General features: G+C 36.6%; 1 protein-coding gene across 6 annotated transcripts in view; it reads left to right on the forward strand.

Moving 5' to 3' along the window:
• Positions 1 to 17613, forward strand: part of BIRC6 (baculoviral IAP repeat containing 6) — a 173148-nt gene that overhangs the window by 84004 nt on the left and 71531 nt on the right. For 5 of the 6 annotated variants that reach the window (XM_039569826.1, XM_039569831.1, XM_039569827.1 and 2 more), the window contains 11 exons: positions 144 to 319; positions 851 to 947; positions 1125 to 1319; positions 3244 to 3444; positions 4056 to 4335; positions 6431 to 6687; positions 7840 to 7948; positions 8448 to 8669; positions 11646 to 12426; positions 13325 to 13468; positions 15158 to 15287. In XM_039569826.1, the coding sequence (XP_039425760.1) occupies positions 144 to 319; positions 851 to 947; positions 1125 to 1319; positions 3244 to 3444; positions 4056 to 4335; positions 6431 to 6687; positions 7840 to 7948; positions 8448 to 8669; positions 11646 to 12426; positions 13325 to 13468; positions 15158 to 15287 (2592 nt within the window). The remainder of the gene's footprint in view (positions 1 to 143; positions 320 to 850; positions 948 to 1124; positions 1320 to 3243; positions 3445 to 4055; positions 4336 to 6430; positions 6688 to 7839; positions 7949 to 8447; positions 8670 to 11645; positions 12427 to 13324; positions 13469 to 15157; positions 15288 to 17613) is intronic. The other variant, XM_039569828.1, reaches the window with a different exon arrangement.

A 17613-nucleotide genomic window follows, 5' to 3' on the forward strand; every position in this document is an offset into this window, starting at 1 on the left:
TAATTCATGTGATCCTGAAAACTGGTCCATTTGTACTTTGTAAAAGTCATGTGAACATTTGAATATTCTTGAAATCTCTTATGTGCTGTTAATGGTTTGTTAGGTCTCAGTTTGTGACCTTTGAACTGTCTGTTTTCATTAAGGTGCAAGTGGCTTACATCTCACTAAACATGAGAACTTTCATGGTGGCTTAGATGCAATATCAGTTGGAGATGGGTTGTTCACTATCCTGACAACACTTAGTAAGAAAGCAACGACAGTTCAAGTGATGCTTCAGCCTATTCTTACCTACATGGCCTGTGGGTACATGGGAAGGCAGGTAAGTTCCCTTAGGCTTGCTGCCTTTCAAGGTAGTTGATTCTGTAATCAGTAATTAGGTCAGAAAACTCACCTAGTTTTATGTAAAAGAAATGTTAACATCTTTATGACCTTACTTCATTTGGGTACTGAGGTTAGGAAGCTGTTCTGTTGCCCATGGTAGAGGGAGAGTTTCTGTATGGACATTTTCACATTCGTGTAAGCATTCCTGGCTAAAGGCTTGAAGAGCGATGAGATAATTTATTATATGCAAGTGAGAAGCACATTTATTGCGGGTATTTTAATGCTCAGTACTCTTATTTCCCTTAAGCTGCTCACCCTGTGGGTTTGAGCTTGTCCATACCCCAAACACTTCTCTTATGTAAAGAACTGAACCATGTGGAACATGGTATTGCTGTATGGTGGCAACTGTGGTGGCATTTCCTCTCTGGTAGTTTTTCCTACTAAATGGGGAGGCTGCGAGCTGTTAGGTGAATTTCTACTGTACTGATTTTGTATGAAATTGTGTATTTCTTAATTGTTTTTCTGCTAGGGTTCTCTTGCCACGTGTCAGTTATCTGAGCCACTGCTCTGGTTCATTTTACGCGTGTTGGATACAAGTGAGGCTCTGAAGGCTTTCCACGATATGGGTAAGAATGTATTTTCTTTAGCCACATAAATAAAGGGTTTGGTTTAGATTTTTTTGGCACTTAGGGAATACATATATGTGTCTACAGGGGCCAATTTACTAAACAGGCCTTTGCTTGTGTGGAATCTCTTGTGTGCTTCTGAGGAGTATTTTTTCTCTCTGCTCACATTATACACAGGGGGTGTTCAACTTATCTGTAACAACATGGTAACAAGCACAAGAGCTATTGTTAACACAGCAAGAAGCATGGTTTCAACTATTATGAAATTCCTGGATTCTGGTCCCACCAAAGCAACAGATAGCAGTTTGAAAGCCCGAGTGCTCGCTTCTGAGCCTGATAATGCAGAAGGAATTCACAATTTTGCACCTTTGGGTGAGTAATGCTTCTTTCTCTTAGATAAATGTCTGCTGGTCATTTGAATGTGTATCAAGTTCTTAGCAAAAAGTATTACAATAGTGTTGAATGTTCCAATACTACTAAGTCTTCTAATGAGAGGGATTGATGGTGTTTCAAGGTAATGTTGAGGGATGAGGTTAGTCCCCTCCACCACAGGTAATAAGATATCATGTGGACAGAGCAGAGAAGGAAGGGAAGTGATCTGGTAAAGTCATGCATCAAGGTGAGCCCCTTTCTCCTCCCCTAGGTCAGGGGATGCATGGTTCCAGCCCACTATCTGCCTTACACACGCTAAGACTCACTAACTTCTCTTAAGTCATATCAATTTTGATGGAGCTAATACAGAAGCATAGTGTGGTGGAATGATGGAGAATGAGCCTGAACTATGTGAAGCAGAGCTGAAGAAGCTGGAGCATAAGGCTGATATTAGTGATGGTGCACTCATATCTACTTCTGGCTGCTCTCATGTTGCCTGAATGAGCATTTGTTAGAATTCCAATGCTGTTTTGATATCAATACAATGGCTGCCAGTTAACTAAAATGTGTTTTAAGAGGTAGTGGTACTGTAATGCCTTACAAAGGCTTTCCTTTGCAATTCTAGTGTCTTTGTTTTCTTTTGCTGCCCACTAGCCTACTGTAGTCCTTGAATGTATTCATACAGTTTGTCTCAGTGATGAGCAGGGAAAAAGAAAGGATTAATTTTAAAATTTCTGGAGAGATTTTTGGATGAGAGAGGAATCCATTCAGTCCTGCAATTCAAATTTAAGAGTGTCAAAAATAATGGCATTACAAAAGACAGTAAGAAGAGGTTTATTTGGTAGAGTAGGGGCAGAATAGGAGCCACTGGAATCTACTTTGCTCTTCACAAATTTCTAAAAGGTAAATTTAGGAATCCTGCAAATGTTGGCTCTTTTATTACTTTAAATAGTAAAAATCCTAAGCATGTGTGGTGGTAGGTTCCTTCCTACCTTATCTCCCAGCTTACACAGTGCTGCAATTCTTGATGTTCTGCCATGAGTGCATCTCTCTTAGTATTTAACTTTCAGTCAGGAGTGTGCTTTTGAAATTAACCTTCTGTTTACCCTCACTTAGTACATTCAGATTCCCATCATTTAGTAGTCTCTGTGGTACATTCTGATTCTCATCATGTGGTTATTATCTGAGATGAGCTTAATTCATTTGGGAGGAAAGTTTATTAAAAAATGTGTTCAGGAATTAATGTCCAGCTGCTGCTAGGCATTTAGTTGTGGGGTCAGGCTATAGCTGCTTTAAAGTAAAACACCACAAGTACCTGTAGTTTGGACCAGCTCAAATCTGCTCTTGTTATACCCTATAACTTGCTAAAGAAGACAGCCTAGATCTTCCTTCTTCATTATTACCTTATGCTAGGAGTGGAAAAAGAAGCAACTGCTGTGGTCAGGTTTTTTGTGATTCTGGTGTCTTTTTTAGAAAACGGTTTTCATGTGAAACCTTGTTAAAGAAAAAGGGTTGCAGAAGTTGCTTATAAAGTCATTTATGTTATTTTAGTATTTAAACCTTTAAAGGATGTAAACTGAATTAACTGAGTTCAAGTTCTAAGCATACTGTTCAAGCTGCACCTTTCTGTTTGGTTTGTTTTTTCATGTACTCTTGAGAGTAAGCTTAGAGTTTTGGTAGCAAGTGTCCCCTAGCAAATTTCAAGGGCATACATATGCATGTGGATGTGTAAACTGCCTATTCAAAACAGTCTCAAGTAAAAGAAAAATAACTCAGCAGTGGGCATTACACATGGGATATTATCGATAAAGCAAAAGAGAGGAGACAGAAAAAAAAAAGGTGTTTTCCACAGTTCAGGTTGTAAATTAATCCAGGTTTTGTTAATAAACATTAATAATCAGTGTTAATGGTGCTGTTTCTGAAGGTTCAATCACCTCAAGCAGTCCCACTGCCCAGCCTGCTGAAGTGCTGTTGCAGGCTACTCCTCCCCACAGACGGGCTCGCTCTGCTGCATGGTCATACATATTTTTACCTGAGGAAGCTTGGTGTGACCTCACGATTCACCTTCCTGCAGCTGTGCTGCTCAAGGAGATCCACATCCAGCCTCACCTGGCCTCTCTGGCAAGTAAGTAGATTCACTGATGTTGATGCCAGTTCAAAAATTTGAAGGTTGGGATTTGGAAACAATGCAAAGAGTATAATCAGATGAACTAAAGCTGAGAGGTTGTTTGAGTAATGCCTGTAAAATAAGTTTGAAAAGCTTGCAAATTCTGCTTTCCTTGAGAATGGAAGGCCCTGCCTCTGCTTGGTTTCTAGTGTAGTAGGTGTTATGTGGCGTTCATGTTAAGCATGTCAAAAAACTTTGCCCAGTGAGAAAGTGATATTGGTCAAGCGTCTTCAGGCAAAATGCTTTTCTATGGTAGTTGGGAAAAAGCATGATATTTGCAGCTCTTATTGTTGTAGCCCTGATAAGGAAACTGTTTGCAGTGACAGGACTTTCCTTCATTTGAAATCTTTGAGATAAACTGTATATACCATGTATCAAAATGCTTGTGCATTTTAACATGTACCATCACCCAGGTCAAGTCCTTCAGCTGCAGTTCTGTAGTAGTGTCTGCCTGAGATCATTTCAGTCATTTTGTTCTCTGAATTTTAAGTGTTGAACATGTACTGCTGTTGAAGACAAACTAATAGAGACTTTAAAATAGTGTTAAACCTTCTTATCTTGCTCTGTAGCTTGCCCTTCATCAGTATCTGTTGAAATAAGCGCAGATGGTGTCAATATGTTACCTCTGTCAACTCCTGTTATCACGAGTGGTCTCACCTATATAAAAATCCAGCTGGTAAAAGCTGAAGTTGCCTCAGCTGTCTGCCTTCGTCTCCATCGTCCTCGGGATGCCAGTACCCTGGGCCTCTCTCAGATCAAACTGTTAGGCCTCACAGCCTTTGGAAACACCTCCTCTGCCACCGTCAATAATCCCTTCCTTCCCTCTGAGGATCAGGTCTCTAAAACGAGGTAAGGCTCTGGTGTCAGGGGACAGTTTGTGCCAGTTCCTGGTTTGGGGGTTTTTTTATGGGGTTTTCTTCTCTGAGTCAGATCTTTCAGTAGCAAACTCTTCCTTTTTTTTTTTTTTTTTTCCCCAATATGAAGGGAAATATAAGCAGTACTTCTCACTTCTTTAGTAGCATGCTTAGTCTGCATATCTAAAGGGAGTGCTTCATATCTGCAATGGTGAGAGAATACAAAGCACAGGAAAGCATTTAGAGTTGCATTTTGTGTTTTTAATGGGTAGGCAGTTGTCAAGAAAAATGGAGTGCCAAAATAGTTCTTATCCTCATAGAAGTCAACGGAGTTACATAAGTATTGGAGCAGGAGTAGAAATAGAATAATGGAATGTTTTCTGGAAGTCATATCTAATATTGCTGTTTGCAAACATTTCAAAAATAGGAGCTGAATGTTGTTATGATTCTGGCATATCAGCAAGATTTCTTTTCAGACACTTTCATTTGGTTAGGTGACATGTTGAGTTTCTCACTCTTTAAAAATAAAAACAAATGAACGCGTAAGGATTTTTTTAAAAGTGTCAAAGTTTTCCAACTTCAAATTTGATTTACCAGATGGATTTTTGAGATTTTCTGTTCTTAAATTTAGCTTACTAAATTGTAAAAACTCATTAATTTTAAATATTTTATCTTTGAACCTTGATGTTTATAAATTTAAAGAGAGCATGGGAAAGTTTTAAGAACTTTTCTTTTGCAGGGAAAAATTTTGAGAGCATAAGTAAATTTAGAGAACATTAATATTTGCAGTGTATATTTAATAAAAACTGTAAAACTAAAGTTGGTTTTTGCTCTTGAATAGCAGTGAAGAAAATTATTATAGCCAACTTATACTATAATTTTACTTCAGAAAAGGTTATAATAAAGTGACACAAGAATAATCAGTATCTAAAGAAAGGAGGTGAGTGTATGTTCCTCATTTCCTGAAATGTTTTATTGTAGCTTTCAGCTTAATTTTTTAAGTATCTCAATAAAATAATGATAGTAATGCAACAGATATATTCAATAAACTTGCATAAATTTTTTTTAGGCATAACAGAGAACTTGCTCTCTTGTAGTTGATGAATCCAATTGATTTAGGAGCAAATGATTCCTAAAATAAAATTGTAAGCTCAATTTAAGATCTATATGCAAGTTTGCATTTTTTTAAACTGTGGTAAAGGTTAGCTGTGGAAACAAGTTAACCTGCTAGTGTAGAACTTGTCAGTGAAAGATGCGATTTATTTCACATACAGCTTAGATTGCCATCTTGTTCATGATGCTAGTTTAAATAGTATTGTGGTGTATTTTATAAGTAAAGTCTAACTGGTTTGTTTCCAAATTGATTCAATTACAATCGGTTTGCTTCTCAGGATTTTTTATTAGAAGGACTTCTGAATGATTTTGTCAAAGAATGAGAGACATGAGGGAAATGTAGTAGCTAACGTGTTTTTAATTTCTGTGCTTTTTCTGTATGCAATTTAAATGAGGTTCCCTAAAGTTCACTGTAGTTTATTGTAAACATGTATGATCCTGAAAGTTTGTAATGTCAGGGAAGTTGTGCAGGTGTATAATTTTAATGCCAACTACTGTTGCACCTTCACTCCTTTTGACGTAGAAAACACAACACACAAGCAAACAAAACCCAACAAAGAAAACCAAAAAAACCCAACAACCAATAAAACCCAAGCCCACCCTACACCCATTCCCCTGCATAAACACCTTCCCTTTCATCCCTCCCTCAGCAGGTTGGCCCGAGTGGAAGAAAACGCATGTGAACCGAGAAATCTTGAGAAACTTTAGTAATAAAAGTTGTAGGCTCTTAACTCTTCCTGCCCACACACCCTGCCTTCCTTGCAATCTTAATACAATGATTGCAACAGCATTACTGCTGCATATTACATTGCGGTCTGAAATTCAGTCATTTGCTTTGCTCAGATGATGTTTGATCATGTCACAGAAGTTTTCTGCAGTACTTGCCCTATAATCTAATACAGATAGTTGTGCTACAGATGAAAAATAATGTAATAAGAAAATAATACATCAGCTCATTTTTCTGTTTTCCTTTTCAGTATTGGATGGTTAAGATTATTGCACCACTGCCTCACTCACATAAGTGATCTGGAAGGAATGATGGCTAGTGCTGCAGCACCCACTGCTAATCTGTTGCAGACATGTGCTGCTTTACTAATGTCCCCTTACTGTGGGATGCATTCTCCAAACATTGAGGCTGTGCTTGTGAAAATTGGGCTTCAGTCCACCAGAATTGGCCTAAAATTGATTGACATTCTTCTAAGAAACTGCTCGGCATCAGGGAGTGATCCTGCAGGTGAGTGCAGTGTTTTTCTTTTCACTTGTTGCTTAAAAGTATTGCTTGTATAAAAGTACAAATACAGTTTATTTGCATGTTGCTTTCTGATTCTGAATCTGGATTGACAGAACGTGCCATTGTGCTTTGATTGGCTTCTAAGTATCACAGTCTTTGTATGTGGGTAGTCCTACAACAGTAAAGCAGTGCAACCAGGGTTGTTTGGTTTTTCATAATCAGGTGAGTGTTTTGAAGAAACGGAGTAGGATGTACAGTGTATCCTAAACGTCTCTTGCTTTAGATATTGTGTCCAGATGTTTTAAAATAAAGAGTACTGCCACAAGTACTGTCAAGGAAAACCAATGCAGTATTTGGGCAGCAGTAGTCTGTAGGACAGTATGAATTCTGAGTAACACTAAGCACTGAAAATATTTTTTTCTGGAGGTGTATAATGAAGATACAACTATGTTCTATGTCCCACAGTGAAATTTTGCAGAAGCCATTCTGTTAATGCACTGGGGAATTTGTATTTATGGTTTCATACCACTTTGCTGTTTTGTAGCTTTTAAATGAAAGAAAGCAAATTAATTTTTTTCCTGTTTTGAGGCTGCTGACAGAAAACACTTTTTAAAATTGGCTTCCATGTCTTCTTTTGCCATGAGTTAGTGTTTCAGTGTAGACTGCTCAGGTTTGCTGGATTGTTGTTAGATAGGGGAGTACTTTCTGTCGGGGCAGAGGATGAAGTTGAATAGGAAATAACCTGTGAAGATCTTCAGATCTAATCCCATTTATGGAAATTGGAGTTAAATAAGCTTTAATTTTGAAATAAGTGTTTGCTTCTGTGGAGCAAGAGATTTGACAGCTCTGTTGGAATCAGTCATGTCTTTTTGGAATATGTTGAAGAAAACCCTGCTATGTAAACCTCTAAGTCCTCCATTCATCTGATGAACGTTGTAATGGCTTTTCCCTTCATAGTAAGGCTGAACATTGAACATACAAAATGCACAGTTTTGAGACAGTGGTGTGAATAAGAGTTTCATCCTTACGTTAATGGCAAAACTTAATTCAATGTTAATATTGCAATTCTGTAATAATGTCATTAGTACACTTAAAAAATACATATGTAAGTACTTCTATTATTTCCCCTCCCCTTTTTTTTTTGAATGCGGCAAGATCTGAATAGCCCTTTACTGTTTGGAAGATTAAATGGTCTCTCTTCTGACTCCACAATAGACATTCTTTATCAGCTTGGAACAACTCAAGACCCTGGAACAAAAGATAGGTAATGTTATTTGGGTTGTCATGTGGAAGCATATACAAATAGTAATCTGCTAAACAGTAGCTTGATATTAGTTCATAAAACCAAACATTTTTGAAATCTGTTTGTTATGAGATAGCATGAAAGTGCAGAAATCTGAAAAAGCTTTCTGTCCTAGCTCTTTGCATCCTTTCCAGGGAATGCTGTCCCTCTTTTTCTGCTCTTATAAATGTGATAAAACTTTGGTTTTTAGCTGACTTTCCTCTCAAATACTCAGAACTCAGATACCTGCTATATTTTCTTTTTCTGTAGAAGGTTCACATTTGGCTGTCCAAGATAAATTTTTTTAATTAATTTTTGCCGTGATCTAAGTCTTGAGAAAACAGGGATTGAGCTCACTCTTGAACTTTTCTTCCAAGGAAGAGATAAACGTGTAAATTAGATTACAATAAACCAGCAAGTTAATTGGATTCTGAGTGTTTCTTTGATCCTTTATAATGTGCAACATCATCTTGTCTTACAGAATTCAAGCATTGCTGAAATGGGTCAGTGATTCTGCAAGAGTTGCAGCTATGAAAAAAAGTGGCCGGGTCAGCTACATTTGTCCCAATAGCTCAACCAGAGAGTATGGGCTTCTGATGCCGTCTCCTTCCCACTTGCACTGCGTGGCAGCGATTCTGTGGCACAGTTACGAGTTGCTCGTTGAATACGATCTGCCAGCATTGCTGGACAGGGAGCTCTTTGAGTAAGTAAAGCAAAGTTTTGCCCCTCATGATTTTTGTAACTAAACTGTTCACTGCCATAATACAACTTGAAGGGCATTGATTTTAAAATAGTAGTGGAAGGTCACATCCCTGGAGCTAACTGATAGAGTGGATACCTAATGATATCCAAACAGGTAGTTCTGTAGTTCTAAACTCAAAGCTGCCTTTCACATATTCCATGTATAGTTGTGTTTAAAGACCCAAAAATCTGAAATGAAACAGCAAATCCGTATATATACTTGCATATATGTGAAAGGTTAGCTGGTTCATGGTTTCGTTTGTGAGGTCTTGTAGTGGACTATTCTTGCTGAAATTGTTTGCAATAATTTTCACATTACTTCTAAGTGATCTTCATTAGGATGCTGTTATAGAAGCATTGTCTTATTTGTCACAGTGTCCAATATCTGTAACTGATAGCTGAGAGGTGAGAAGTGGGAGATGTTTGCTTGGAGTTTCCACTTCTGTTCTGGCCAGTCTGATCTGAAAGAAATGAAGGCACAAAATCTGGAGTGAATCTTAAGCTATGAATTTGCTTCATTTTGGTGCATTCTAAAGAGAAGTTTACCCTAAACACCAAATGTATACTCTTAGTGACTCACAAAATGGAAATACATGATCTAATATTTGCAATTTATGTTGCTTAACTATGTCTTCTGTTTAAACAAAACAAAAGAGAAGCCATATAACTTTGTTTCTCAAGTTTTATAGAAATATGGCTGTTAAATTACTGTATCTAGTATTAGTCAAGCATCTTTTATTTTTACTGTTGAATACAAATGCAGTTAATGAAGGGATCTTTGCACATGGTTTTGTTGTTGCTTTTAGAAAACCTTCATGTTTTTCCATGACCAGTCTCCTTTAGGTGTAGTCAAACATTCAGACTCCAGCAAGTGTATAAGTTATGGTTACAGGTACAAGCATGTGGAGCTCTTATATATGTGCAACATTATGGTCTTTAGATACATGACTACAAGCAAGACAATTTCCAAAGACACTTCAGTGATACTGTGATAAGGATAATTTTTAATTCAAAATGAGCTTGTTCATCTTGGGAATTGGTTTAAGGATTTTAAATTGCAGGTCAATTAGTCCTTTTAGCAGTACACTTTTAACAGAAATACATTTTCAGGATACATTTTAACATTTGAAAAGGAAAAACTCTAATAAAAATGGACTTTCAAATATGCACAGCCCAATTAGATTTATATAAAAGTGTGTTTCACAACTGAGTTTGTGTCTTTTGGAGGACAGTGAGTTGTTTTCATCACAGGGAGAAATGATAGAAATACTAATAAAACTTAAGTACCTAGTTTGAGTATGCATGTTACAATACAGCCCTGTTCCCCTACCTCCTGCCAGATATAAAGCTATAGCTCATATCAGCTACCATCTGGAGCAAATTATAAAATATATTCTTTAATAAATATAAAAGCATTTATGCTAGAGTTATATGGGTAAATAATTTTTCTATTAAAAATAACTTTCCATGTGTATCCATAATCTCCTTTGATATTGTAACTTTCGAAATATTAATGGATTCTAGCTATAACTCCAAGTTTCTCCTTCATGTGATAAATCACTTTTTTCTTGGAAATATTTTCCCATCATCCCCATTTTCCATTTCAGTATTTTTGCTTTGGCCAATGGATGCTAATCCTGAGTTATTTTTAAATATGTATTTAGAAAAAAAACTTATTTTTCCTAGAGCATGAACTCATCCAGAAGATTTTGGCAGTTGGACTGTGTTAATATACAGTTGGAGAAGAGTTTTAGTGTAGCTTTATTGTATGTGGACTTTCGGAAATTGTGACTGTCTTTCCAGAAGTTATAGATCATTTAGTCATTGAGATGAGTTTTCTGTTGGGGAGGGGTTTTATCAACCATTCTCTTGACTGGTGATAAATCCAACTTTTGGTTAGACCCAGAGAGGTTCTTGAGTTCCTAGAGTGCCCTTAGACTAAACATAGGGTCCATCCAAAAGAAGGAAAAACAATCCTTATCTTCAAATGGAAATGTAATATATGGTGATACGTCCAAACTTAATTTAAAAACCTAGTGTTGAATGGCATGAAGTGAATGTTCACCTCTGCATATAAATTTTAAGATAATGTAACATCTGTGGTGTCAAGGTACTGTGAATGCAATTTGGAAAACCAGCTTTTTTTTTAAAATACTTCACATACTCTGAACAAGTCTCTGTGAAGAAATGATCATTTTACTTTAAAAGTACTGAAATTCAAGCTGAGTAACAGGAGCTAAATTAGCTTCTGCACTCATATGCCTTGGATTAGCATTCAGACAGATAGTACTTGGATGTGAGGCCAAAGGTAGGTGGGATTTTAGAATCGCTGAGGAATAATTCTGTTCTTGTGTCCTAAGTTTAGGTCAAGTAAGGACAGCAAGGGTAGTGTTGTTCAACCAACAAAATCATTGCTGCTTTCATTTATTTTGCAGCATCTTCAGGAAGATGCCTAATAAGGGAGATTTTAAAAAATTTTGAAACATGTTAAAATACTTTCAGTTCTTAAAAAGAATTGAGACCTTCATGTGAAGGAGCCTATGTACGCACGTGTGTGACCCTAATAGCTGCAGCTTGGAGAATTGACAGCACAAAGAGGTTGCAGTTGGTTAAAAACGGTGGATAAGATGTATGACAACTGTCAAAAGAGTGAAATCTGGTTTTTGTCTGCAGCATGCCAGAAAAGTTGGTTTATATCTATTTAAAATACAGTGTGGTGAAAGAAATTTAAGCATACAATTGAGAAATGCCTTTTGGGTAATCAGCATCCTGCTGATACTCTGATCCAAAAGAAGCTTTTGAGTTCAGCACGGAGTGTTTTACAGCAGCTTCTACAATAGTAAATCATAAATGTGCAAAAATGTTGTATGAACCAATGATAAAAAAGTGGAAAACGAGTGGCAAACTATGTGTTGATATGATTTCCTGTCTTCTACAGGTCACTGTTTAACTGGTCCATGTCTCTTCCCTGCAACATGGTTTTGAAGAAAGCTGTCGATAGTTTGCTTTGTTCCATGTGCCACATCCACCCAAATTATTTTTCCTTACTCATGGGATGGATGGGTATCACTCCTCCTCCAATGCAGTGTCAACACAGACTGTCTATGACCGATGACAGCAAAAAGCAGGACCTTAGTTCATCTTTGACAGATGACTCTAAAAACGCACAAGCCCCTCTTGCACTAACAGAGTCTCACCTGGCTACTCTGGCTGCCTCATCTCAGTCTCCTGAAGCTATCAAGCAGTTACTGGACTCAGGTTTGCCTTCACTGCTTGTAAGAAGTCTTGCTAGTTTTTGCTTTAACCATACTTCTAGCTCCGACTGCACTGCACAATCAATGGATGTCACCCAGGACAGGCTCAGGAGGCATCATCTTCCACAGCACTTTAATAAAATGCCCATCACAGCAGACCTGGTTGCTCCTGTTCTCAGGTTTCTGACAGAAGTTGGCAACAGCCACATGATGAAGGATTGGTTAGGTGGCTCTGAAGTCAATCCATTGTGGACAGCACTTTTATTCCTGTTGTGCCATTCTGGTGCTACCTCTGGAGGACACAATATGACAGCACAACAGGCCAGTGCAAGATCCAGCTTGCTTTCTTCAACTGTAACCACAGGACTGACCACTCAGCAGCGGACAGCAATTGAAAATGCAACCGTTGCTTTCTTCCTACAGTGCATCTCTTGCCATCCTAATAACCAGAGACTTATGGCACAGGTGAGAGAGAAAAATAATAATGTTTTAATTTATTAATAGCTACAACTAACTTTGAAATTTTTCTGGTTTTTACCTTTCTTTGTAATAACTTGGGTTTTTGTAAGCTGTCTCTGAATGGAAGAATTTTATATTAAAATTGTTAGCTTGTTGGTCTGAGTCTGAAACGTATAAAAATGTTTTGGCATGGCTGTCCTGTCCTGTGTATAGATTTGTATTCCTCTTGGTTTAGAGGAATAAACTTTAGACCAAACTCCAAAAGGCTGTTTAATTGGTTTGGGCTAAATGTTTGTGAAATGAAATTTGAACATCAAGCTTCATACACATATTTACCCTTAGTAACCTAAGGAGATTTCCTGGGAAGTTTGCTTGTGCAACCTGTGTCCGAGGAAATACAGCGTATTGCAGAATATGGCTCTGCATTTGGCATTCTAGAGCAGATTCAGCTATCTTCCTCACATTTATTAACCTTGCAGACCTAGCTGAATACAAGTATAATGAAAAAAAGGCTTTTCAGCATTAAGAATGATGATGCCCTAGGAAGGAGTAGAGTAAAAAATTGAGTCAGTTCTCTGTTAATGGCTGGGAGTAATACTGCATTATGCCGTGGGAATTGTTTGTTTTAGGGATTCAGAAGGTGTTTTTATAACTACTTTATTTTCAGTTTTTTATCTTTCAGAGAAATCCACATCTTTACAATTACTTTGATGCTGTTGTCAGTGTTTTAAATTAAGGGCCTTATTTGCTGCAGGTATTTTCTGCAGTGGTGCTCATTTCTGAGCTGGTTTGTGTGATAACTGGAAGTGGATCTCAGGCACTGCCTCCTATGGCTGTGTAGAGCTATATTTTAGAGACCTAAATATAGAAATATTTTAAATCTGATATCATTTTGCATTCTCAGGTTCTCTGTGAATTGTTCCAGTCCTCTCCTCAGCGTGGCAACCTGCCAACGTCTGGAAATATTTCAGGATTTATTAGGCGGCTTTTTTTGCAGCTGATGCTAGAGGATGAGAAAGTGACTTTGTTTCTTCAGTCGCCTTGTCCAGTAAGAATTTTTGATACTGTACAGCAAACGTGGAATAAATTTAGCCTCTAAATCTTAAGTCTGAGTATATTCAACTTTGAAATGTTAGACAGCAGCTTTTTTCTGCTGTACATATTATGGAATTTTGGAAAGGAAAGTGCTGTTGAATTCTAACAGCATTTTAGAAGAAAATTCAAGGCACTGTGTTAAGATAACACACAATATTTGTAGGAATTGCACTGCTTCTGAAAGATCTGACAACTGAAATTTCTCTTACAGAAAGATTTTTAGTAGCAGCCTTACACACCAGCAGCAAATATAGATACAGTATCTGTCCAGTAGTCCTTAGCAGTTTCATGAAGGATCGGTCATAGTCAAAATTGGCAGAGATCCTTCAGCAGTTAGCCAAAATGCCATGAATAAACTGAGTGACAAATACGTGAATTAATTTATAAAGTATGCTTTATGCTTCCACGTGCTTCACTGGAACAGAACTACAATTGATGTCTGAAGTGCTCTCCATTGAAGGCTGTGACTAAAAAAATAGGGTGAAACCACAGGTTTTTTTAAAAGATCTGATACTGCCATCCAGAAAAAAATATTTACTGCTTTGGTTTCTGCATCTCAGAAGTAAAGTACTCCAGGAGATATATGAGGGAAACTGGATCAGATAATATAAAATGGAAAAGGAGGCACAAATACAGTTTTAGCACAAACATCAAAAAGTTTTGTTTTAACTTGGCTGAGTAGTTGTTAACAGATCCATTGATAATGTGAAGGTAACATCAATTTTCTGTTAATTGTTTTACATACAACAGATTTTTACAGAAAGCTGTTAGTAGATATGTAAAAGCAGAAAAAATGTCTTGAAGTTGTCATAATTCAGTTTCTTCTATTAAAAATGCTGTGAAAGTCTGTTCTTACTGAGATAATTCCTACTATAGCATCCAAAGACAATCCTTAAAAATAATATGGATGTACAGTATATACTTCTAGAATATCCAACAACAAAACTTTTTAAAGATTGGTTCCTCATTTTTATCTTGAAAGTTCTTACCAAAACTGTATTTCAGAAGCTCAGTTCTGATTGTCGGCAAATACTGATTTTTTTATTGCATTCACTACAGTAAATTGGTTGTATAAGTGCACATTAATAAACAGGTCTTCAGGGCTGCCTAAAATACATTACAGTAAAATATTTGAAATGTTTTAACTAATAGTGACTTAGTTACCTGTCATAATAACAAAAAGTAGATATTAAGTCTAGAATAAACTTCCTCCTCAAGTCAGAGTAATACAGAAACATGATCTTTCTCTACTCAAAGTATATTGTTACTTTTCTATATTTAGTTTCAGAGTTAAGTTTTCTTTTCCTGAATAATTGCAAGTCTCAGGCACTCAATTTTTCTCTCATATTACAGCTATCTAAAATAATTGGGTTTTTTAAAGTGAAGATGGTATCATACTGTTTCTGATCCTAAAAATATTGTAGGCTTTCAAAACAAATTATTTTGAGTTAAAAAATTAAACTTGTCCTAATTTAAGACATTTTTACTGTATGCCTCCAAAGGTGAATGATATGTCCGTTTTCTTTATTAGCACACTAAGAATTTAGCTTTATTAGCTGACGTGACTTTTTAAGAACTTAGTGGTTTAATTTATTTCTCAGTGTTGAAGTCATGTTAAATGTTGACTGTTTTTCCCTTTCAGCTGTACAAAGGTAGAATTAATGCAACTAGTCATGTAATTCAACATCCAATGTACGGAGCTGGACACAAATTTCGTACTCTTCACTTGCCTGTCTCAACAACTCTAGCAGAGGTTCTTGATCGTGTGTCAGGCAAGTTCGGAATGGTTCATGGTTTTGCTTTGCTTTTTTTTAAATGCAGTTTAAAAAAAAATCGTATACTGTTTGTTTGACCATACAAACGATACTGCAAATACCAGCCTTTAAATACACTGTCTTTCATCCATTCATTAAATTTCTCCAAATTTTGTCAGTTAAATATCCTGGAACTCAGTGATATATCTCAAGGTGCAGATGTATGTCCTGTGAAAAGGACCTTGATGAAGGCACCATCTAATTTCTGTGGATATACATTTGTCTGCTATATAAATATTCGCATTTGCTTACTAAATGGAAATGGAAAAAGCATCTTTTACTTTTAGATATTAATTTTAAAATTATGCACAGTGAGAGGATAATGTTAAGGCATTAATTTATTTGGGTTTTTTTTAAATTTCAGTACTTTCAGTTATACTACTTGAATATACACTGAGAGATGAACCTCTCCTTAGGGAATTGTGTTGATCAGGCCTTCACAGACCATAATGTGGATTTTGACACCTGAATGGTAGACATCTTAATCACAAAATGAATTGCACCTTTAATTTTAGTGTTTATTTAATACTTTAGGAAACAGAAATATATGTTAAAGATTAGGGTTAATATTTTTTTTAAATTTAGTTAAATAGTAGAATTCATACCAAAGATGTCATGTCCATGCCAGAGCTCTGTAGGTAAAACCAGGCAAGATGCAAGTTGATTCTACCCTAGTAATAAATAGAGCAAAAATTATTTGGACATGTTAGATGAAAAATCAGTTTTATACGTCTAGTTAAAAAAAATTAACAAATACAGGACTTCCTCTTTATTCTTAAGATGTGGTTCTTAGTAATATCAAAGAAAAGTCAAAGATCATTAGAGCAATTATGTTTTTGCCGTATGGGAGATGTGCACTAAAGGGTGTGCACTTAGTTGCACATTCATCTGACTAGGAATGTATGTTCTTATAAGTGGGTTTACTTGAATGTGGACTTTCTTGGAACTCAGTGTAGATCAACTTTTAGTTTATGAGGCAGATCTTTGTAGAGTTAAAAGGAACTATTGCTTTTTTATATCTACGGAAGATTTTTACACTGAAATTGCTAACAAATTTGCTAGGGCAATAAATGATACCTAACAAGCTGACAGGAGTACCAAAATGGTATTTGACAGAATACTTGATAGGACAAGATGTGTTTTAGGATTTTAATAGAAAAATATCTATTCCTAGCGAAATGCTTGTATCTTACTTATCAAGGAATAGTTTACTCTTTCTGATATAATTCTATATTTATTTACTGTCCAGAGAGTCATGTGTGAAATGTGACTAAGGTCTTTCTGACCACAAACTGCACAAAGATCTCATTACTCTAATGGGTGGGATGGTCACTGCATACGAGGTAGGGATCAGTTGTTGAGTAGTGACATAAACTGTACTGAGTAGCTGCCTTAGTGGTGTATTGTGGTCAGCTTGATAGCCAGTGCTAATAAGGACTGGAAAGGAGAAGGTGGTGATGTGGTAAACTGTAATGTCTGTAATTGAAAATGGTCAAATGCTGACTTTGAGGGCACCATAACTTTGGGGTTTGCTACAGCATTGTTACACCTTGGCTTTGTGGCTCATATGGCATTCCATGAAGTCCATGGTTAGGACAGAGTAAAGAAGGCTTGGATAAAAGAGGACCAAGCGGTGTGTTTGGGGTGAGAGAGAGAAGGGATGGACTGGGGGAGAAAAGAAAGAAACTGCTGTCACCACTACAGCAATAGGAAGTCATGAAGATCCTGTGTCAGAATCTGTCCCTTGAGTTAACTTCTTTTTTCTTAACTACTGTTAATGTCTCAAAATAATCATCTCATACTTTCTGCGTAAATAAATCACAAGAAGCATGTTCACTTGGTACTTTTTTTCCCAGCTTTAAAAAAAAAGGGGGAGAAAAGGGTCCTAAAATCAGTGATAAATCTGCTGCTTGTATCCTTTCAACATAGGAAGAAAATACGCAGTACACTGTAGATAGGATTGCTTAGGATGAGTACCAGCTGGTTTGTATTCCATGCACCTTAGTCTTGAGTTACTGCTTTTGGTCAGAAAAACTGAACAACAAATCTGGGTATCACCTGAGTAGTTAAAATACCATTGCTTAACCTTCTTTAATAATTTTATTAATAATCTTTAAATTCCCCAGCAGTAAATGGACATTGAGTCCATGGGACAAAACTAGAACAACTCAGAAGTTTAATAATAATAATAGTAGTAGTAATAATAATAATAGTACTGATGAAATTTTTTAGAAAAGTTTCATAGACAGATGTGTGTGTGTTGTATATGTACACGTGTATATGT

The sequence above is a fragment of the Corvus cornix genome, chromosome 3 (genome assembly GCF_000738735.6).
Source record: "Corvus cornix cornix isolate S_Up_H32 chromosome 3, ASM73873v5, whole genome shotgun sequence".
Classification (NCBI taxonomy): domain Eukaryota; kingdom Metazoa; phylum Chordata; class Aves; order Passeriformes; family Corvidae; genus Corvus; species Corvus cornix.